At 53.8% G+C, this 19,704-nt stretch overlaps 13 protein-coding genes across 13 annotated transcripts; 7 read left to right on the top strand and 6 right to left on the bottom strand.

Annotated features, from left to right (window-relative positions):
- Positions 1-182: 182 nt before the first annotated feature.
- Positions 183-1,359, top strand: CLAFUR5_00814 (uncharacterized protein; the record flags this gene model as incomplete). The annotated part of the gene is made up of 2 exons (XM_047899962.1): positions 183-1,236; positions 1,295-1,359. 2 exons carry the CDS (start codon positions 183-185, stop codon positions 1,357-1,359), a joined length of 1,119 nt encoding a protein of 372 aa, XP_047756483.1.
- Positions 1,360-2,425: 1,066 nt separating this feature from the next.
- CLAFUR5_00813 (60S ribosomal protein L6-B) lies at positions 2,426-3,168 on the bottom strand (the record flags this gene model as incomplete). The annotated part of the gene is made up of 2 exons (XM_047899961.1): positions 2,426-2,923; positions 3,052-3,168. The coding sequence occupies 2 exons, from the start codon at positions 3,166-3,168 to the stop codon at positions 2,426-2,428; spliced, it is 615 nt and encodes a 204-aa protein (XP_047756480.1).
- Positions 3,169-3,545: 377 nt separating this feature from the next.
- On the top strand, positions 3,546-4,942 carry CLAFUR5_00812 (Proteasomal ubiquitin receptor ADRM1; the record flags this gene model as incomplete). Its single annotated transcript, XM_047899960.1, has 2 exons — positions 3,546-4,153; positions 4,381-4,942. 2 exons carry the CDS (start codon positions 3,546-3,548, stop codon positions 4,940-4,942), a joined length of 1,170 nt encoding a protein of 389 aa, XP_047756481.1.
- Positions 4,943-5,352: 410 nt separating this feature from the next.
- Positions 5,353-7,569, top strand: CLAFUR5_00811 (uncharacterized protein; the record flags this gene model as incomplete). The annotated part of the gene is made up of 1 exon (XM_047899959.1): positions 5,353-7,569. One exon carries the CDS (start codon positions 5,353-5,355, stop codon positions 7,567-7,569), a length of 2,217 nt encoding a protein of 738 aa, XP_047756478.1.
- Positions 7,570-8,906: 1,337 nt separating this feature from the next.
- CLAFUR5_00810 (uncharacterized protein) lies at positions 8,907-9,171 on the top strand (the record flags this gene model as incomplete). The annotated part of the gene is made up of 2 exons (XM_047899958.1): positions 8,907-8,915; positions 8,971-9,171. The coding sequence occupies 2 exons, from the start codon at positions 8,907-8,909 to the stop codon at positions 9,169-9,171; spliced, it is 210 nt and encodes a 69-aa protein (XP_047756479.1).
- A 246-nt stretch (positions 9,172-9,417) lies between these two features.
- CLAFUR5_00809 (putative steroid-binding protein 3) lies at positions 9,418-10,102 on the bottom strand (the record flags this gene model as incomplete). Its single annotated transcript, XM_047899957.1, has 4 exons — positions 9,418-9,626; positions 9,685-9,742; positions 9,814-9,851; positions 9,913-10,102. 4 exons carry the CDS (start codon positions 10,100-10,102, stop codon positions 9,418-9,420), a joined length of 495 nt encoding a protein of 164 aa, XP_047755361.1.
- Positions 10,103-10,857: 755 nt separating this feature from the next.
- Positions 10,858-11,178, top strand: CLAFUR5_00808 (uncharacterized protein; the record flags this gene model as incomplete). Its single annotated transcript, XM_047899956.1, has 1 exon — positions 10,858-11,178. The coding sequence occupies one exon, from the start codon at positions 10,858-10,860 to the stop codon at positions 11,176-11,178; it is 321 nt and encodes a 106-aa protein (XP_047755360.1).
- Positions 11,179-11,295: 117 nt separating this feature from the next.
- Positions 11,296-12,402, top strand: CLAFUR5_00807 (uncharacterized protein; the record flags this gene model as incomplete). The annotated part of the gene is made up of 2 exons (XM_047899955.1): positions 11,296-11,832; positions 11,896-12,402. The coding sequence occupies 2 exons, from the start codon at positions 11,296-11,298 to the stop codon at positions 12,400-12,402; spliced, it is 1,044 nt and encodes a 347-aa protein (XP_047755357.1).
- A 484-nt stretch (positions 12,403-12,886) lies between these two features.
- CLAFUR5_00806 (uncharacterized protein) lies at positions 12,887-14,218 on the bottom strand (the record flags this gene model as incomplete). Its single annotated transcript, XM_047899954.1, has 1 exon — positions 12,887-14,218. The coding sequence occupies one exon, from the start codon at positions 14,216-14,218 to the stop codon at positions 12,887-12,889; it is 1,332 nt and encodes a 443-aa protein (XP_047755356.1).
- Positions 14,219-14,542: 324 nt separating this feature from the next.
- On the bottom strand, positions 14,543-15,622 carry CLAFUR5_00805 (Putative agmatinase 1; the record flags this gene model as incomplete). Its single annotated transcript, XM_047899953.1, has 6 exons — positions 14,543-14,670; positions 14,729-14,851; positions 14,905-15,146; positions 15,202-15,370; positions 15,450-15,459; positions 15,539-15,622. The coding sequence occupies 6 exons, from the start codon at positions 15,620-15,622 to the stop codon at positions 14,543-14,545; spliced, it is 756 nt and encodes a 251-aa protein (XP_047755359.1).
- Positions 15,623-15,689: 67 nt separating this feature from the next.
- Positions 15,690-16,007, bottom strand: CLAFUR5_00804 (Putative agmatinase 2; the record flags this gene model as incomplete). Its single annotated transcript, XM_047899952.1, has 1 exon — positions 15,690-16,007. One exon carries the CDS (start codon positions 16,005-16,007, stop codon positions 15,690-15,692), a length of 318 nt encoding a protein of 105 aa, XP_047755358.1.
- Positions 16,008-16,356: 349 nt separating this feature from the next.
- CLAFUR5_00803 (uncharacterized protein) lies at positions 16,357-16,930 on the top strand (the record flags this gene model as incomplete). Its single annotated transcript, XM_047899951.1, has 2 exons — positions 16,357-16,626; positions 16,682-16,930. 2 exons carry the CDS (start codon positions 16,357-16,359, stop codon positions 16,928-16,930), a joined length of 519 nt encoding a protein of 172 aa, XP_047755353.1.
- Positions 16,931-17,098: 168 nt separating this feature from the next.
- On the bottom strand, positions 17,099-18,703 carry CLAFUR5_00802 (Inositol-3-phosphate synthase; the record flags this gene model as incomplete). Its single annotated transcript, XM_047899950.1, has 1 exon — positions 17,099-18,703. The coding sequence occupies one exon, from the start codon at positions 18,701-18,703 to the stop codon at positions 17,099-17,101; it is 1,605 nt and encodes a 534-aa protein (XP_047755352.1).
- Between the last annotated feature and the right edge of the window lie 1,001 nt (positions 18,704-19,704).

Below are 19,704 nucleotides of genomic sequence, written 5' to 3'. Positions count from 1 at the left end.
TCGCAAAGTGCAACTGCAAGACCCGAACAAGACGAACGCACTAAGGAAGTGAAGCTCAAGAAGTGGGGTTACCTGACATTCCTCGACAGCTACCGCTACCGCTATCTCCCACTCAACCCATTCCGAGCATTCCACTCCGAGAACCCTCTCATTCCTGCGCCCACGAGGGCTCCACGAGCGCCATGCGCTTCCACCAAACGCCGCGACCGCTGCTACAGCTCATCACCACCATCTTGCTCGCCCCGCGGCATTCACTCGCTTTCCCCAACGTCGGCTTCGAACTCGAAGAGCTGTTTGCTCGCGACTGCACACCATGCGGCTACTACAAGCAGATATGCTGCGCAGCTGGCGAGACTTGCGGCACGAATTCCGCCGGTCAAGCAGTCTGTAACGCTGGCCAGGTCACGGCAGCAGCATCGGGTGGATACTGGCAATACATCACCTCCACCTATGTTGAGACAGATCTGGTCACCAGAACGACCGTCATGAGCACGTACATAGGAGGTGCGGCCGCGACTGGCATAGCTTGCAACTACGCGAACAACGAATCGCCGTGTGGCTCCATCTGCTGCGCCAGTGGGCAATACTGCTTCAAGGACGGCCAGTGCACGAGCGCAGCGGGCGGTAGCAGCTCAGCATACTACAGCTCCTACACAACTCCAGGCGCAACAGCAGGAGCACCAATTCGACCGACCAGCTCTGACAACACAGTCGTTACTGCAACCAAGACCCCAACCACGACCGTCGCCTTCATCGCTCCAGTCCCCACAGGCGCCAATGTCACCCTCACCAGCGGCGAAATGAACGGAGGTGGAGGGGGCCTGTCCGGAGGTGCCATTGCCGGTATCGTCATCGGTGTCCTCGCCGGCCTCCTACTCCTCGGTCTGCTCTGCTTCTACTGCTGCCTCAAGGGTCTCCTAGACGGCTGCCTCGCGTGTTTCGGCCTGGGCAAGAAGAAACGCAGCCGCCGCACCGAAGTCGAAGAGTACGAGCGCTACTCCCACCACGATTCACGACATGGAGGCAGAACCTGGTATGGCGCCGCACGACCACCAGCTCGAGTCGATCGCACTTCCCGACACAGCGACCACAACAAGAGCAAAGGTATCCTCGGCGTTGGTGCTGGACTTGCTGCATTGTGGGCGATCCTTGGCCTTAAGAGGAGGCATGACAGGAGGGATGAAAAGCATGGTGGCACAGAGTATTCTTACTCGAGTGATTACTATACAAGTTCGAGTAAGTTGTGATCCTTATACGAATCGAATTGACGCAGCACTGACCTTTTCCCTCACAGGTAGCGCAAGCTCAGATGATCGTAGAACGCGGACATATGGCGGCCGCTCGCAGTCGCGGCGATAGTAATGTTTGTTTCGTAATAATGAGAGATGCGAAGTTCATGGCTTTGATGTGATGATGGCCATGATGTGATGCGATTTATGCATGGCGTTCCGGGGGGTTCTGGTCCATCAGATTGACCAGTTGGAGTGGCATTTGTACATAATCATCCCAGTCCAGCCATCGAAGGAACGACGGGAGAGGGTTAGACAGGACATACGTTATGCAGAAAGTATCGCTCTTGGTGTAAATGTGTCGTATCATTTTTCGTTTCGTTGTGGTGGCGGGGTCTGGGAGTCATGACCATCGGAAGAGTTCTCTTTGGGAGTGATGTAGACTGCAATAGCTGGTATTGCGACACCTAGAGCGAGGCGGCTGTAGCACAGAAGATGCATCGTAACGGTGGTGAGCTAGTGATGGTGTATGTGCACAGGAAGTTGGCAAAGGCGATCCTTGGAAGATGGAATGCTGTGCCAAGGCCGATGACAGTGACGAGGATTGCCTGCTGATCACATGTGAGATTAATGGTGGCGATCTGGTGATGAATTACATGTGGAAATCGAAGAAGCATATGCGTGTCTATTGAACGTCGAGATGTCATATGCAGACGGTATTTCAGCTGTCGAGTCTTGGTCGCTGATTGAGAGCATGTCTGCATAGTAGATAGCACGAAGCATTGATGTGAGGGAAGTTCACATGATAGAGATGAGGTTGGCTTTCGAGTGTAAGGGAGGTCAGTCTGAAACCATGCACCGGCAGTGCGCTTTGCGTAGAATTGGCGAAAGGGTGGAAACTTGTGCGTATACATAATGCTGGCCTGTGGTAATGGAAGCGGTTCATGGCCGTGGACGCCTCTCACCTCGGTCTATCCACATGACTTGGCTAAGCATCTGCGACTGTCCCATAGTTCATCTCATCTGATCATTATTGTGTCTGCGTTTTACGAAGTTTCATTGATTCAGCATGGTATGGAGCTGTTCGGCCGAACCTCGTCGCCTATGCGATGCGACGCAAACATGATCAACGCCAACGACCAACACCACCATGAGCCCAGTCTTTCCCTTGGTATAGCCGCACGCTGGTATTGCATCTAGAAGACCATCTCATGTGGCTTGTCACCTTTCCGCAGGCTGAAGTTGGTGCTGAGGTATCCCTGGAGCAATGGCTCCTTCTTGATCACGGACAGAAGAGCCTTGTCGATCTTCTTCTGGTCCTCTGCGCGCTCGGTGGAAGTCTGCTTCTTCTCTGGCTTCTCGCCGGATGCCTGCTTGAAGAAAGCCTCCTCGCTGCCCTTCTTGTCTGCCTTCTTGTCGCGTGCGAAGTACTTCTCGTCGCTGGCCTTCTTCACGGTCGATGCGTCGAGGCCGTCGAGTGGAACAGTGGTCTTGGTGGCGATGACGTAGCGGGCGTTGACGCGGCGGAGAGGCACACCGTTAACCTTGAATGGGCCGGTGACAAGGAGAGTGCCCTGCTCGAGGACGTTGAGCAGAACCACGCGCTTACCTCGGAAGCGGCCAGCGAGGAGGATCAGCACGGTTCCGGGCTTGAGCGACTGGCGTGGCTTGTATGGGCGGAGAGCCTTGCGGGTCTGTGTGTCTCAATTGTTAGCGTGCGCTTTCTTGATGTGAAGCCATCGCGATTCCTCCAGCGCTCCCATCTCTTGCCCAATTGCACATCTCATCTCTCGTCTCTCATCTCTCGCAGGGGAATTCGTACCGTCTTTGGTGCGGAAACGTCCTCGGCCGGGTAGTACTTGCTGGCCTTTTGCGCAGCTGGGGTGATAACCCGCTCGCCCTTCTGGAACTTCTTGGTCTGGGGCTGTTCGGACGACATGGTGGCCAGCTGTGAGAATGGCCAATTAGTTTCGGTGTGTATTGTGGTGGTCGGGGATCGAAGATCGTGCGTACCAAGAAGGAGAGGGTTGCTGTTCGTTAGTAGAGTCTGGCGTTATGCCTGAGATGAAGCGTCCGACGTGCGATACAATTTGGAGTGCCAAGCGGAAGGCACGATTCAAGTCCTGCCGTGCGCAGTTCTCAGTCCGAGCTGCGGTTGCTGCCGTCTGCCGCGCGCTAGCGGTCATCGCTGATCGCGTCTCGCTCCAGTCTCTCCACGCACACGCAGACGCAGCTGTGTGAGCTTCTAAACACTGCAAGCCCATCACACGACATCACAACACAAACACTTCACGAACCATCGCCACACCACACAACATGGCGGCAACTCCTCTCATCACCTTCAAAGCCGGCCGCTGCGATCTTGAGGGCCGCAAAGTCAAGCCAGACCCAACACCAGGCTACGTCTACCTCTACTCCGAAGACGACCTGCTCCACTTCTGCTGGCGCCCACGCTCTGCACCAGCAACCGAGCCAGACATGGATCTCATCATGTTTCCAACCGACGGCCAGTTCTTTCCGCTGGTCAAAGAGCAAGGCACCGACGACCTCAACTCGCCCACCAACGGCCGCATCTTCGTCCTCAAGTTCACATCCAGCGGGCAGAGACATTTCTTCTGGATGCAAAGCAAGTCACAGTCGAAGAGCGGCGAGTTGAGTTGGTTCAGCAACAGAGATCAGCGGTTGGGTCAGATCGTCGATGCACTGCTGCAGGGTGAAGATGTGGACGTCGAGGGCGAGGTGGAGGACATGCGGAGGGGTGGCGGTGACGCAGGCCCAGATGGCGATGCAGACGCGGTGGAGGTTGATGGAGGACCATCGCTCGAGCGACAGGGATCTGGTGGTGCTGGTCAGGATGCCACCGGCGGAGATCCTCGCGAAGAGGGCTCGGCCAGCAGAGAGGGTGGTGCAGATGGAGGCAGAGCGTAAGTCATGGAATTGTATCTGGTTGGCGTTACAGGTCGGAATGTCACAAGGCGCAGGCAGGAAGGGAATCGGACCGGCTCGGGGCAAAAGGCGCGCTGGGGCAATGTATGCGAACATCGAGAAATCATCTTGCTGTGCTTGACCACCCGTCCGCTTCCTGCTTAGCCTGCTTTGCGTCGAGACTTCAAAGCCAAGAGCCCTTGCTGACCTTTGCTTCCTTAGGTAGTGCCAACTCATCCTCGTCAGCGCCACAGGACACGAACGCCATCGTGCAGAACTTTCTCAACTCGCTCAACGGCGGCAAGCAAGGCGGCGGACAGCAGCAACAAGCAGAGAAGCCCTTTACCACACTGCCCGACCTATTGCCATCATCGACAACAACAGCGTATATCGCCAACGCTTCGGCACAGCAAATAGATCATCTTTGCACACTACTTCCGCCGGAGCTGTTCTTGCTCGCTCAAGAATCCGAGTCATCGAGCTCGGCAGCTGAAGCCACTCCAGCAACAGCTCAAGCAGCCATTGAGACACTTTCGCAAGGCCAGAAGAAAGACATTCTCGTCCGTGTCTTGCGCTCGCCTCAGCTACAGCAGAGCCTTGGCTCTCTGACCGTGGCGCTGCGGGATGGTGGACTTCCAATGATTGGCGAGGCCCTGGGTCTCAAGGTCGAGAATGGTGGACTAATCAGAGGTGGAAGCATGCCCTTGGGTGGCGGCGATGCAGTCGAGGCATTCGTGAAGGGTGTCAAGAGGACTGCAGAAGAGGAAGAGAAGAGCGCGAAGAAGTGATTGAGGCATTGCATTTGGTGCTTCAGGAACAAAGTGTTACGCGCTCATGACATTGTACAGTAGCTGTATCATGCGACTAGACCATAGAGCTTCGAGGGCCAGCATTAGCAAGAAAAGCTCATCATGTCAACTGTGCAATCGCGACAAAGAAGTCTCTTCTACTACCATATGCCTGGTCACAGTTTCAGCACTTACTCCATATACAGCTCGTTACATCCAGACTAAATGTATTTTCGTTGAGGTGAGCAGCTTATTTGCATCTGCGAACATTACTTAGCGTTCTGCCGTTGCCAGCCAGTCAAGGGTCGTGATATGATCTAATCTCTTTAGCGTGGACTCTACTTTGAAATTTATGGATAGCTCTGAACACATCAAGAAGCAACACAGACACGAGTCTTCAGCCAGAGATAATGGGTCCTGCAAGGAAAAAGCAGAGGCTGTCGAACGGCAGCGCTGTCACTGTTGAACAGCACGACGACAGCGTAGAAGACACACCTCAGGCAGCAACCGAAACATCTGCAGAAGCGCAAGAGAAAGCCGTCCAGCAAAAGCGATCTCTCTTTGTCCGCTCCTTACCGCCCACGGCCACTTCCGAGACTCTCACCGACCTCTTTTCCGAGTCATACCCCATCAAGCACGCTGTCGCCGTAATCGACAATGAGAAGAAAGAGTGCAAAGGATACGGCTTCGTGACGTTCGCAGACGCCGAGGATGCTGCGAAAGCGAAGCAAGAGTTCAACGGCCATGTCCTGGACGGTCGCAAGCTCCGCATCGAGATCGCCGAGCCCAGACAGCGTGAAGGCGAGGGCGGGCATGAGAAGCATGGAAAGAAGCAGGAAGCGCCGCAGCAGACAAAGCTCATTGTGAGGAATCTGCCATGGAGCATCAAGCGAGATCGGGATCTCGAGAAGGTCTTCTTGAGCTTCGGAAAGGTCAAGAAAGCGTATATTCCCAAGAAGGGACCTGGATTGATGGCTGGCTTCGGATTTGTTGTGATGCGAGGACGGAAGGCTGCGGAGAAAGCGATCGAGGGCGTCAATGGGCAGGAGATCGATGGAAGGACACTAGCTGTTGATTGGGCTGTGGAGAAGAACGCTTACCAGGGGGCAGCGAATGAGAGTGAGGAGCAGGAAGAGGAGGCAGAGGAGGCAGGTGGCGGTGTTACTCTGGGTGGTGCCGATGAGGAGCACATTGATCAGGACGTTTCAGACGCAGAAGAGGACGGCAGCGAAGGTGGAGGCAGCGACGAAGATGAGCCAGATGAGGAAGACCTCGACATGGACGAAGAGGAGGAGCGAGAGCCCCGGCAACCAGATGACCGGTCTTCTACGATCTTTGTTCGCAATCTGCCTTTCACATGCACGGACGAGGACCTCGAAGATCACTTCTCGCAGTTCGGCAGCACACGATACGCGAGAGTAGTCATGGACTATGGGACCGAGCGCTCCAAAGGCACTGGCTTCGTGTGCTTCTACAGGAAAGAGGACGCCGACGCATGCATACGAAATGCCCCAGCACGAATCCCAGCGCCATCTGCGGACAAGAGTAGCAAGGACGGACAACCTGCATTGCAAACACGCTCGATACTGCAGAATGAGGACCAAGACCCCACCGGCCAGTACACATTGGATGGTCGAGTGGTGCAGGTCTCGAGGGCAGTAGACAAATCGGAAGCTGGCAGATTGACCGAAGAGGGTGTGGCGAGTCGGTACAAGCGCGATACCGACAAGCGCCGACTGTATCTGCTTTCGGAAGGAAGCATACCATCGAACTCGAAGTTATGGCAACCGCTGCCACCGTCAGAACAGGCTATGCGCGAGGCCAGCGCAAAGCAACGTAAGGCTCTCATCGAGAGCAATCCGTCCCTCAATCTGAGTCTCACTCGTCTGTCTGTTCGCAACCTACCACGTTCCATCGATTCCAAGGCACTCAAGCAGCTCGCGCGTGAAGCGGTCGTCGGTTTTGCTACGGATGTGAAAGCGGGTCTGAGACAGCAACTCTCCAAGGAAGAGGTGTCCCGCGGAGGCGAAGAGATGCGAGAAGCGGATTTGGCTCGCAAGAAGAAAGGCAAGGGCATTGTGAAGCAAGCTAAGGTCGTGTTCGAGAGCGCTGGTGGAAGCAAAGTCAGCGAAGAGACTGGTGCTGGCCGCAGCCGTGGGTACGGCTTCATCGAATACTACACTCACCGGAATGCGCTTCAGGGTCTGCGGTGGTTGAACGGCCACGCAATAGGCTACCAGGTCAAGGACGGACAGGGCAAGCTGAGCCGAGAAGACATGCAGGATCGCAAGAAGAGATTGATTGTGGAATTTGCGATCGAGAACGCGCAGGTGGTTATGCGCAGGAACGACAGCGAGAAGAAGGCCCGCGAACGAAGCCGTGCTGTCCAGGACGGCACGGTTGTCAAGGATGGTGACACTGCTTCGAAACCATCTAAGAGACCCGCCAAGCATGAGAAGCCGGGTTCGCGGAAGCGCAAGAGAGCACCCGAGAGCGCACAGAAGGCTCCAGAGTCGGACAAGGCTAAGAAGGAGCCGAAGAAGCCGATTGATGAAAAGCTGGCTCGGCGTAACCAGATCATAGGCAGAAAGCGTGCGATGAGGAAGAATAGGAAAGGCGGCAAGTAAGGCATCGATGCAGCGAGTGTTGCGCATGCACCGCAGTAAGTCAGGCCATCGGCAGAAGTACACACAGATCGCACCTTACACGTCAACAACCGTCTATGTGCGCACAGCAATGACACACTGAATCGCTTGCAGCGCTGTGAAATGCATTCCTCGCCAATGACGCGAGCACAGTCGAAGCGTGGACGTGGGATGGTTCCAAACTCTGCGCGGGAGAAATCGATACGGTTTGGCCCACGATGTCAAGGGTGCAATCTTTTTTCTGCCTGCTTGTGCATTCTGTCATATCTGATACCGAACGCCGACGAGGATCCCGACTTCTGTGCGACCAGCTCAGACCAGCTCGAGCGCCTAACAACCCCCAGGGGCACGGCGGAAGCATCCGGCACGGCAACTCACGCCGTGCTGCATCTTGCCGAGACTCGGCAAAGCGCAGACGCCAGGCTCGAGCTGAGTACCGGGCTAGGGGAAGCACGGACGACGCTTGTGCGAGCCTATGTACGACATCCTCTCTTGCTGTCAATGCACACACCGTGCGACGACGGCTTGGTCTTGCGCGGGCTGTCAAGAGACGGGATGTTCAAGATGATCCCGAGAACTGCAAGAACAATGCATTGTCACCCGAAACTGAGCGGAAGAGCGATGTAAAAGTGATAGATAGCATATAAGCGGACTTGCTGCTGCTCGAGAACCAAGGCTGCCTTCTGGTTCTCATGATCTTGTGTCATCTTTTGAGAATTGAGCAAGACTGAATGGACTGATGCGCAGACGCTTGTATCACACTGCTCCGCAGCTCGCAACCGCAATTGTCTCTTCGTGAAGATGGCAGGCATGGCATGGGGAGCTCAACCAAAGATTGTGCTCGTCGTGTCCAGTGACGCATCTGGAGTCATCGAGACCTGGTCGGTATGTTGTCCAAGCTTGTGAGCAGTGTAGATGCTTGGTCGAGCCAACAGGGCAAGGATGCGGCAGAGAGACCTGTCATGGAGTGGGTGGAGACTGTTATGAGCTACGACATGTGTGTGCTTCTGTCATAGTCGTTGTCGAGAGCATAAAGCTGCTGGTGTAGCCTCGAACGTTGGGCATTGAACTCCTCAACCACCATCCATCTCCTCACTTCTTCAACTTCTGTTTTCTGGACTCGCGTTGTGTCTACTCATCTGTGCGGGAGGTAATTGACGTTTGGTGGCTCGTTGCTATAGTTGTACTTGCTCCGACCAACCAGTCTCCTGCGGGTAAGTCAGTATCAAGCAAGAATGTGCAGAGAGCAATACTCATGCTTAACCAGCAGAACCCAATCCAACCTGTGTAGCAAGATCCACATCTTCACGGACACCAACATGTGCCAAGTAAGCAACCTCATCCGACTTGTACATTTATGAACCAGATCTGACTTTCACTCAGTTCGAAGTCATCCACTTCCACTGCGGCCACGCCGGCCGTCGTCTGATCAAGCACTGCCACTTCGCTCGTAATGACCCCAACCACGCCTGCTTCGGCGCCTGGCAGATCAAGCGAGAGTGGATCAGCGCCAACCAAATCTGTCAGCAATGCGGCCAACAAGCTATGATGCGTCGTGCTCAGCAGGCACAGCTGCGTCTATGAGACCAAGATTGCGTCCGCAACCACAGACACAACCACGAACATGAACGAATTGAATGATATACACGATTGCGCAGGCAACTTTGAGCGTTCGGAAGGCGTTAGATGACGGACATACCCCATTGAGTGCTGTTTTTCTTGCGATTCTGCTGCGTTCTGGGGTTTGGGGAAGGGAAATGCCATGCTTGCCTGCTTTGCTTCTGTAATGCACACACACGTACATACAATGATTAAGTCAATCATTTAACCTCACAGCTTCTCTTCTTCTGGCTGGTCCTCGCCAGTGTTCTGTGCGCCCTCAACTTTTCCCTTGATGTTGTACCGCTTGCTGAAGAAAGTGTACCAATCATTCAGGACTTTCTTGTGCTCGGGTGATAGATCGTACCAATCTGGCCGACACTCCTCGTCTTTGAGGGAGGATTGTGCTAGAGCTCGAGACGCGTCTCTGCCGGCGAACACTTTTGCACGACATAGTCAGACTGCATCTCCGAAAGGCCACATGGACCGCGATCTTACCTTTATAACTCCCCTCCGGCCCATACGCCTTATTCCCAGTAACATCAAAGATCGTTCCCTACATCGGAAAGGTCAACATCAACATCCTACCCTCACGTCATCATCCACATCAGTATGGGTTTCACGGACCTTGATCGCAACATACGTCGGAAAGCCTTCGTGCTTTCCTGTACGACATCAGCATGTCTCCAACCCTAGTCTAGCACTGTTTGGCTGCGCTGCACGAACCATCACATTTGGCAAGATGGTCCACGCTGATGATGTCGTCCTTGGGTGGGTCCAAGTCGACTTTGTGCTTCGGCTCGAATTTGCCTGCCATCTTTGTATATCGATGTTGGAAGTGAGGTGAAATGGAATCCTGGAGATGTCGTTCTGGAATGACATGTCGACAAATGCGATGATGTGATTGGTCGATCATGGTACAAAGATCACGTGCACGGGCAGGTGTTTTTCCGACCTCATGTGCCAACATCGAGGTCGCGGGGACGATATTTCATCCTCACTTGCGCTCCAACGATGCCAAGGATCCATCAATGCCGCAGTCTCGCCTAGATGTCAGGGATTCTCATAGACTAGCACGAAGCCACAATACGCTGCACGCCATTGATGCTATCTCCTCCTTCGCTCCCGCCTCAATGCCACAGCTGATTCCACGGTGCCGTAGTCTTCATTGGAAACTCGAGCACAACAATAGCACGAAGCGACAATACACTGAACAGCAGCACGACTGTTATTGTTCCCTTCCTATTGCTCGAACAGCACGACTGATCTGACAATACCGCAGTCTTCACTATAGCATGGCGGGTGACAATAGCACGCAGCGACCGTACAATGAACGGTACGAAGCGACAATACAGGCTACATGCACTACGATCATGATCAAGAGAGGTTTGCACAGCTGCTCAGCGTAGCTATTGTTGGCTGCATTGTCACAATCGCTATGGGGCGCTCTATTGACGCTCTACTATTGTACACCTCACCTCGAAGGCGACTTTTCGTTCTATTGTGTATCTGCTATTGTGAGGCGTAGATACTTATATTTCTCTTTCGTACGCTTTCTTCAACTTCTTTCTGAACACCAAGACGACAGCAGAGCATACAGCAGACACCACCACGACCACTAGACATCACCAACACCACCAACAGCATCCACTGCTCGACGCGATCATCACCATGGCGCTTCCAATAGAGCTGGCTCTCTATTTGGCCATCTACTTCTGCACTCTTCTGCCGCTCCTCCTCGTCTGCTCTCTTCTGCTTCCTGTCGCCCGCCGCCTCTCCAACCTCTCTGTCGTCTCTGCTGTTCTGGACTCCGCCTCCGACTTCTTTCGCGATTCTGTCAACTGCGGTATCATCGGCTCTTTCCCGGACTCGCCATTGATACTGGCCATACTCTTCGACGAAGCCATTCCGCAAGGCGACGTCACCAGCCGAAAGCACCAGAAGCAGCTGAAGCAATGGAGGCGAGGCCTCAAATGGGAGTTTTATGTTTGAGAGTACCGTGCCGGCCGCGTCAGTCTCGCGGCATTCTATGCCTTCACCGACGACCATCGCGCTCAGCGCGAATATGCGAGAGAAGACCTCGAATTCACCAAGAGGCACCAGGACAAGATGGCAGCCTACACCACCGCCGCAAGTGCTCTGGTCGAGCATCGAAGTGCTCGCCGCGCCACCGCCAGCACTCTCCCTCCACCGCCACCTTCTCCGCCAATGCAGCCTCCGGTCGCCATGACCAGCAGAAAACTTCGCGGCACGCTACCGCGCGATGCAATGGGCAACATCGTATGGGGCCCCATCCCCCTCTACGAGGCTCATCTGGCTCTGCCACGCATGCCGCCTCCAGCTCCACCAGGTCCAGCATATGTGCGCTTCGACTCCTTCCATCTCACTCCTGGTGAGAAGGTCAAGATGAAGACCCTTGGGGTCGATGGCAAGCTGAATGTGTTGGGGTATTGCCTCGCGCGCCGCGTGCAATACATCTTCGAGATACAGCCTCAAGATGGGTGCCGCTGCCTTCTGGACATCCGCGATGGATCCTACCATTCGCTCTTCGAATGGGATCATGAGAACGACTTGCCTGCTTGGGTGCCGACTCAGCAGAAAGGCACCGGCCATGCCACTGGCCCACCCTTTGGCTCATACACCAATGTCGAGACGAACAACATTGCATGAGGCGCAGCGCCAGCATCTTCCAGTCCTCCTTTGAACCAGCCCACTGGCAACGGCACCCGCCCATCGGTCAACGTTCAGTCCGTCGGAAGCGCATCAGCACCACTCAAATTCTACTCCTCCGACAATCCGCTCCCATCACTACCATCACTTGACCTCCAGGTTGCTCAGATTGGCTCATGGATGAAGAGCATCAGAGACACACTATCAGGCACCGTCACAGTCGATGGCTTCAAGGGCAAGTACGACAACCCAGGCCAACACTTCGTGGACGCTTGCAACAACGCAGAGAACTGGTGTCGCTGGATCTTCGAATTTGCAGTCAACGAGAACAGCAGATGGGACACCGATCTGATTCCATACATCAAGGCGAAAGATCAAGGCTTCAAGGGCTCGTGGTGGAAACAGCTGGGCGGTGAGCTTGAGGAAATGAAGGGTACGAAGAGACGCGCAGCTCTGGCGAGTGCTGCTTCGCCTTTCGTGAAACTTTTTGCGCAGTTTGATAAGGTCGATGCTCTGTTCTCGAGAGGACAGCCTGCGAAAGGATGATTTCAGCAGCATCTGGCTAAGGATGGCAGTCCTGACTATATCGAAGAATGCAGACAGCAAAGGTGAACACAGCATAGAGCTTGGCTCAGATGAAGGATTACAGAAAGGTTGTTATCGATGCAGAACGCAAACTCCGCGTCAAGCAGAAGACTGCGGGCAGACTTTGGCTCAGAACGTGTATCAAAAGACCTCTGCTCTTTCGAGTACTGCAGGCAATTTACCGACGTCGACTGCGACTCACTTTCACATTTCCGCTTCTACTTGTTCTTTCCACCACGTTTCTCCTCCTTCGCCGGCGATGCAGCTGATGCCTCAATCTCATGCACCTCGTTGCGCTGATCAGAGTGATCGTCGGTAGCCTGAGACATCCTGGACTTGTTTTGACTACGTCCAACATCTGTGCAAGGCTTGGCGTCCTCGATCTTACAAAAGGCACAGCATCTACCTTCAACACAATCTCTACCTCATGACCAGAGCCACAGTACTATCTAAAGCCCGCTATTTCGTAGATCTTCTCGTATTCACTGGGAGAATACATGCTTGAAGTCCCAACCGACTGTGTAGGGCCGCCCTTAACAGAGTCTTCAACACGATGGTCTCCCTTCTTAGCCAAGTGGCCTTTGCGAGACATTTGTTCAGCAGAAGATGTAAGCCGAGCTTGATCCATAGGCTCAGAGCGTAAGACTGGTGGCTGCTGAGCTTCTTCGGCTTTACCTTGGCCTGAATGACGGGCTCGTTTTGTCGGGCTCTGCTGTTCTGATCCATCGGTCGTTCCCACCTCAGGTCGTTGATCAGTAGCTACTTGGCTCTTGCGTTTCTTGGACGCCGAATGGTCTTCTTTCAGGATACTCAGGGATGGAGCCATGTCAGCCCCTATGGTGTCCACGCCAGTAGGAGAGTCCTTTTCTGGACCGTCTATTGGGACAGACAGAAGAGGAGAAACACCGCCATTGTCTTTGCGATTGCTGCCCTCACACTGCTGACTCCCACGACCAGCTGGGTCATCGAAGCGGAAGCCACTGCGAGTGTCACCTGGCTCCTCAGCGTCTTGAGCAGTGTTGGCTTTGTGCACTGGCTTTTTGCCCTTGTCGTAATTCGGCTGAACGTGACGATCGTCTATGTTGTCATCGGTCTCGTCGCCCAGTGAGTGACCACTATGATGACGAGACCCTCCGAGGTCGCCGTAGTCGCCATGGTCAAGATCCGTCGTCTTCTCGGGCTCTCTTTGATGAGGTATAGGGACCGCTGCACGTGGATCTGTAACAGCTTTGAGCCTTTGGAGTTCAAGTCGTTCATTATCATTCTCCAAATCGTTGCTGTACTTGCGGATAGCCCGAGGACCATGCAGAAGAATACAACCTTTGATGGCTACACTGGCTTGGTGAGAAGGTACTGGTCGTGGAGCGACAAGTGCTTCGATGACTCCAGTTGAGAAACGGGTTTCAGGTGGTAGGAGTCCTGATAGTGCATTCTCTGTTGTCAACGTAGTCGCTCTCGGCTTCGTTGCAGGCGTAGGCGTGGGCGCGGTGGATTTCGGCTGTGATTGTGTCTTGAGCATTGGCGGTCCTACGCCGGCCGCAGTCTTTCCAGAAGCCGCGAATGCAGTTCTCTGGCTTGCTGTAGCAGCTCTCGTAGTTCTGCGACTGTTGGGAGGTGGATTACCTGGCTGAGCTGATGATCTTTTTGGAGGCATGCTGATCTTACTGCGCTCGTCGATCTCGCTGGCATATCTGCTGTTCGGTGAGACGAGACATATTGTACTGCTCGTCAGGTTTAACCCTACAGCAAACGGTAAAGTCTTCAGGACTTTGTTCATAACCGTGCTTGTTCCATGACACAAGCGGAGACATGGTCATAAAGGAATTACGCGAGCCAGCGCAACGGCGGCTTACTATCCATGTTGCCATTTGAACGTGCGTCGGAGTCGTTCAGCCTTTCCAGGGAGAGCCTACTCAGCCCTCCACCTCCGACTTTCTCTTCGGGAGTCTGCTGAAAGGAGCAGCACAAAGCCGATAGACCATTTGAGCTTCTTTTTGCCAACCTGCTGTGCTGTCACGTCGCGGACAGCTGCTGTACTAAGTCCTGTCGATCTCCAAGCAAACACGTCAACGACATGCACATTGCTCTAGCGGCTTTCATTTCAGAGTTCGTCCTTCCGCATCGACTCCATAGGCTTATCGGCCATCAGCTGAATGAGCGAATGCACGACTTCAGCTGCAGCCAGTACTGTAGTTTCGCCTGGGCTGTCGTATATCGGTGCGACCTCGACTGAGCGAGTCAGAATAGTACAGTGCAATCTGCTTGAGCTGGGTTGACATTCACTTACCGAAATCAGCCCCAACAACTTCGATGCCGCTCAGGCCATCCAGGATCGTCAAAAGCTCTCTCGTGGTCCAGCCTCCCACTTCAGCAGTTCCTGTCGCTGGCGCATACGCTGGGTCCAGCACGTCTGCAAATGTAGCAGTCAGTAACCGCTGACATGGCCAAGCTAGGCGTACACACCGATGTCGACACTAATGTAGACTTTCGAGCCAGCTACTCGATCCTTCAACGTCTTAATGATGCCGGCAGTGCCAATTCTGTCGAGATGTCGGGCCTTCAGGATGTGGAAGCCACAGGCCTTGTCGTTGGCGAAATCGTACTTCTTGTTCGAGACTGGCGCTCTGATTCCTGCGTGGATCGATGAGTTTTTGATTAAACCCTCCTCATGCGCGATGTGCAAGAATGTGCCATGGTTTACGCCACTATCGACGAAGACTTAGTCAGCCTTCGGGTTGAATAGAGCAATACTGGACTGACGCATAATGAGATAGACCCGCTCCCAGAACATCGGGATCCCAAGTGTCTAGATGACTGTCGAAGTGAATGACAGAAACTGGTCCCCAATGGTTGTATGTGGATCTCAATGCTGGCAGCGTAGTCGTATGATCGCCGCCGAGAGTTACAGTATGATGCGCGGGATACCGTGCTTAGTGGCATTCGCTTTATGATTCGAGACGATCTACGAAGTCAGAGTTGAAGACATCCAATCTGTGCTGGGCTCCTACCTCGTGTGCTCTACCAAGCTGTTTGAGGGCGATAGTGTTGTCCTTTCAGCTGTCAGTGAGAGCGTGGACAGGGAACTGCAAGGACGTACTAGGACGGTCAGAGGGGCATCTCCACAGTCAACGACTTTCAATCCCTGTTGGAAAGCGTTCTTGCCTACACATGGTCCGGCCATTATTGGTATTTGCTCATTGTACGATCAAGATGCCAGTATAGACATTCCAGGAGAAATCCGGGCTTATTCATTGTGATCCCTGCCGAATGCCATTGGGACCAAATCTCGCTCCGGGTCTGGCTGTGACTCCTGTGTCGAAAGGCGCTCCCAAAATCGCGATATCATATGGTTCAACGTGTTCTTCGTCGGCGGCAAGACAGTGCACATACGGGAGGTTCGCGTAGGTAGTCAATCCTGCAAACATGATCTGGGATAAGTCAAGATCTCGATTGTTGGCGCCATTGCCAGTCAGCGGCGTTTGCATGCCGGAGATCGGAGGAAAGGTGATGTCGCGGGCATGGCAAAGAAGTGCCGGGAAGGCCAGCATGCCACTGAACGCGAGCATGTTGCAAGTAGTCAATCGCAAAGAGAACAGACGTAGCAGGAGCTGGAAGCACTATAGTCTGCTATCTTGCTTTCGCATGGCATTACCTAACTTGGTAGCCCTTTGATGGATCGTACTTGGAGCTTGCGAATGCCGCGGTGGATCGTGAGCGGAGTTCGGTTGTAGACTAGACCTAGAGCCTAGGTGGTGGTGGCACGGACGGATCCCAGGTTCCGCTCAACAAGAGGCACGCGCCGAGAGGGTGTACATTCTCTTGCCCTTGCCTCGCCCCTTTCCTTCCCAATCATCGTCACAAAGATGGAGGTAGGTATGGTGGTGGTGCGCGATCTGGTTTGGTGTACAGCTGGTCATGTTTGTCTTCGGCTTCGAAGCGACCAAGTTCACCCACATCGAAACCCTCGATGGTCGACAAGGCAGTATCAATAATGTGCCTGATCACTCCGGACACGCCCGTGGCAGCAACGACGAGGAGAAACGACCGAAGACGCTGGCCGCTGACACGGATGTTGAGCTTGATACACCACCCAGGAACCTCAGTGTGGTCCATCTCAAGCCCAACATCCCACGAAAGACATACTGGCAGAAGCTTGCGCTTACAACGACTTCGCCTGGCAGCTGGGTTCACTTCCTTCGATTGTCGCTCTAGCTACGACAGTACTGACGATGTTGCAGAGATCATTGGAGACGCACCTACTGGCTTGACGTTCGTACGGAACACCTTCAGCACAATCTTTGTTTTTGCCATGCCTGCTTGGATCGCTGGCGTGGGCACCGCGAATGTCTTCAACACCATTGGCGCTATCGGGGTGCTCATGCTGTCTTTTGTGGCATTCTTCATCTGGCGCGGTAAAGACACACGAGTGAAGACGGCGAAGGTGTACAGATATCATGCTGTCCGGCAATTTAATGGCAGACCCCTGTGAGAAGGCGGCCTTGACCAGACCTGTTGGTCAGTTATTTGAAAGGAGTAGAGCAATTGGATGTGCGTCACAATTATACCACGATTGTCTCATTCTATGGGTATAACTCTATTGAGTCCTGAAACTTGCGGAGATCGATCACAAACGCCATCACAACCACCACTTCCATCCTTAGAACAGCTTGTGCTCGAGCGTCATGTCATTCTCCGGCTCAAGACCAACACAAGCCCGCATAATGTTGATTAAAGCACTCCTCTGCTTAGCCAATGCATTGACAACAGGTGTACCAGAAGGCGTCAAAGGCGCCTTGAGCATGTAACTCAATACACTCAGGACACTGTTAAAGTTCTTGTACTGCTCCTCGCCATCGTGACGCCATTGGATCCTGGTCATGAGCTCGGTAATCAAGACCAAGTCAATGATAAGAGGCGAGGCTAGCAGAGAGTCCTCGCATACGTTGAATATGCTGATGGTCTGGTGACCACCAAGGAAGATCTCGGCGTAGTACTCATCGAGAGCACGCTTGTTGTCGCCGACGGCAGGCATGTACTTGATGACGACGGTGTGGTCTGGGTGCTCGTCTTTCTTGTAGAGGACGTTGTTTGCAGCGACCATGTCGTCCACGACGTTGGACTTGCTGATCTCCTTGGAGCGGAACTGCTTCTGGGAGGAGAGGTTCTTGCCATCGTTGTTGCCGAGGTGGTTGTAGCTTGCGATGGACGTGAGTTTGATGCCGGCGTTGATAAGGAAGTCGACGAGGGCGGACTTCATCTTGGTCTGACCGGACTTGAAGTCGTCGCCACCGATGAAAGCGTTGTGTTGTTCTGCCAGCTGGATGCAACCTGGGACGAAGGTATTTTGTGGAGAGCCGTTGATGAAGGGGGCGTTCTCCAAGATACTTGCGACGGCGAAGACGGTCGAAGGCGAAATTTCTTCGTTACCAGCGGCGATGGAGTCCATCAAGTTCTTGGCGGTATCATTCACTCCAGGTACAATATCTGCGTATCGCTCTGTGTTGGCTGTCCATAATATGATAACTCTATCCAAATCGTTGTCGGCCTTGAAATCCCGGATGTCCTTTCGCAAGTGCTCGACATGCTCCATGGATGCTTTCGAGCCAGGTATCACGTTATCAGCGCGATCTCCTTGGTTTGCGGCAATGAAGTCAGGGTAGTAGATACTTGGGAGTGGCTTGATGTTGGCCATCTCCTTCTTAACGAGCGACTTCAGCGTCGGCTCAAGTACTTGCGCTCGGTCCATGGCTGTGGCGAGGTCCATACCGCTGATGTCCCATCCTCCAATGACGAGGTCGTCGGGGTGTACCATAGGAAGCATGCTCTGAAGTGGAATGTTGACGTCTTCGCCAGTCTCTGCTTCTGTGCCGAGCTTGACGGTGGAGCTCATGACCACGGAGCCGTAGTAATTGGCAGCTCGAGGACCCTCTCGAGTCTCCCATGTCAGTTTGCGTCGGTTGGCCAGGATACCAGCGGTCACAGTCGTGCCGTTGTTACCTCCAAGGCCGACCAACATGACGCCGACCTTGCCCACGTGCCGCTTGGTCTTGAAGTCATAAACGGTGTTCTTCGGCTGCGCGACATACTTTCCATCTACACGCTTGACCGAGGTCGTTCGGTAGTTGTACTTGCTCAGAATGTCGTCCTGCCCATAGCTGACGTTTGCAGCGTCGACCACAAAGTCCGTTGATGGTGCTTGGCGTATTTGAGTTGCTGTCATGCCAGTGGCAAAGCCATGTGTGTCATTTGCGTGAGGTGCCATGGTGTGTTTGTGGCCCCCGATTGTTGTTTATGCCTGCCGTCACCGTCAGTCATGCTTGGTATGAGCAGCCAAATGATGCACAACAAAGCAAAGAGCACGGAATAAAGATTCAAAACGAAGGACGTGAGTTGGTAAATAGCACGGCACGTACCTTTGCAATAAGCTGTAGGAGGATGTGTTGACGGCGTGGGAGGACAGACTCTACGACTGTACGAGAGAGAAGTGCAGGTGTAACTCAAAGATGTAGAAGTGAAAGGAAGAGCATTGGGAACTCGAGAAATTGCGCTTCTTATGTGTGCGTCTCTGACCGCTTCCGAGCTCTCCATTGTCGCATGATCTATTGCTTCCGCGGCATTTGTTTCGTTGGGCTTGATTGCGACGATGAGTGGCAGCTACGGTCAATTGTTCAAGCCGTGCCAGCTCTCTCCGGGGAACTTTGTGTTATACTGCTGCAGTTCGGAAAAACTGACCCTCCGAAGAGTCACGTGATCGAAGTGAAGTGGAATGCAAAGTGCAGTTTTCACGCCAGAAACGCATCGCGTCAACAGTTGAGTAATACGACCATCGAAATGGATGATTGTGCCCTCTGCATTGCCCTTCCGTAGACTGCAAGAGGTTGGAGAGACGCTCGGGAGTCCAATTCGTTCAGTCAATGGCCAGTCCAGTCATGCTGGTGGCGTTTCCCAGCAGCTTGGCCTGGATGGACTTCCTGGATCACGAATCTCATGAAGAGCGATTGAATCCGACTGTCGACATTGTCTCGTCTCCATTGGGTGATGTTGCGCAAGAGCCGGACTTCTGAGCAAAGATGTTGGCTCATGCGGGCCACGGGCTGTGGACGGCCGCTGGTGTGCTCCTCTGTTCGCTGCTCTCAGTACTCTACGGCCTACAGTATGGATGTTCCACAGCAAAATGATCGGAAAATGGCGACTGCAGGTTGCCTGATGTCTGACCAAACACTGAAGCCTTGTTCGTGGTGAGGACGCACAATGGGAGGAGAG

Source organism: Fulvia fulva, chromosome 1, assembly GCF_020509005.1.
Source record: "Fulvia fulva chromosome 1, complete sequence".
NCBI classification, from domain to species: domain Eukaryota; kingdom Fungi; phylum Ascomycota; class Dothideomycetes; order Mycosphaerellales; family Mycosphaerellaceae; genus Fulvia; species Fulvia fulva.
This window is presented reverse-complemented; position numbering and strand designations above follow the sequence as displayed.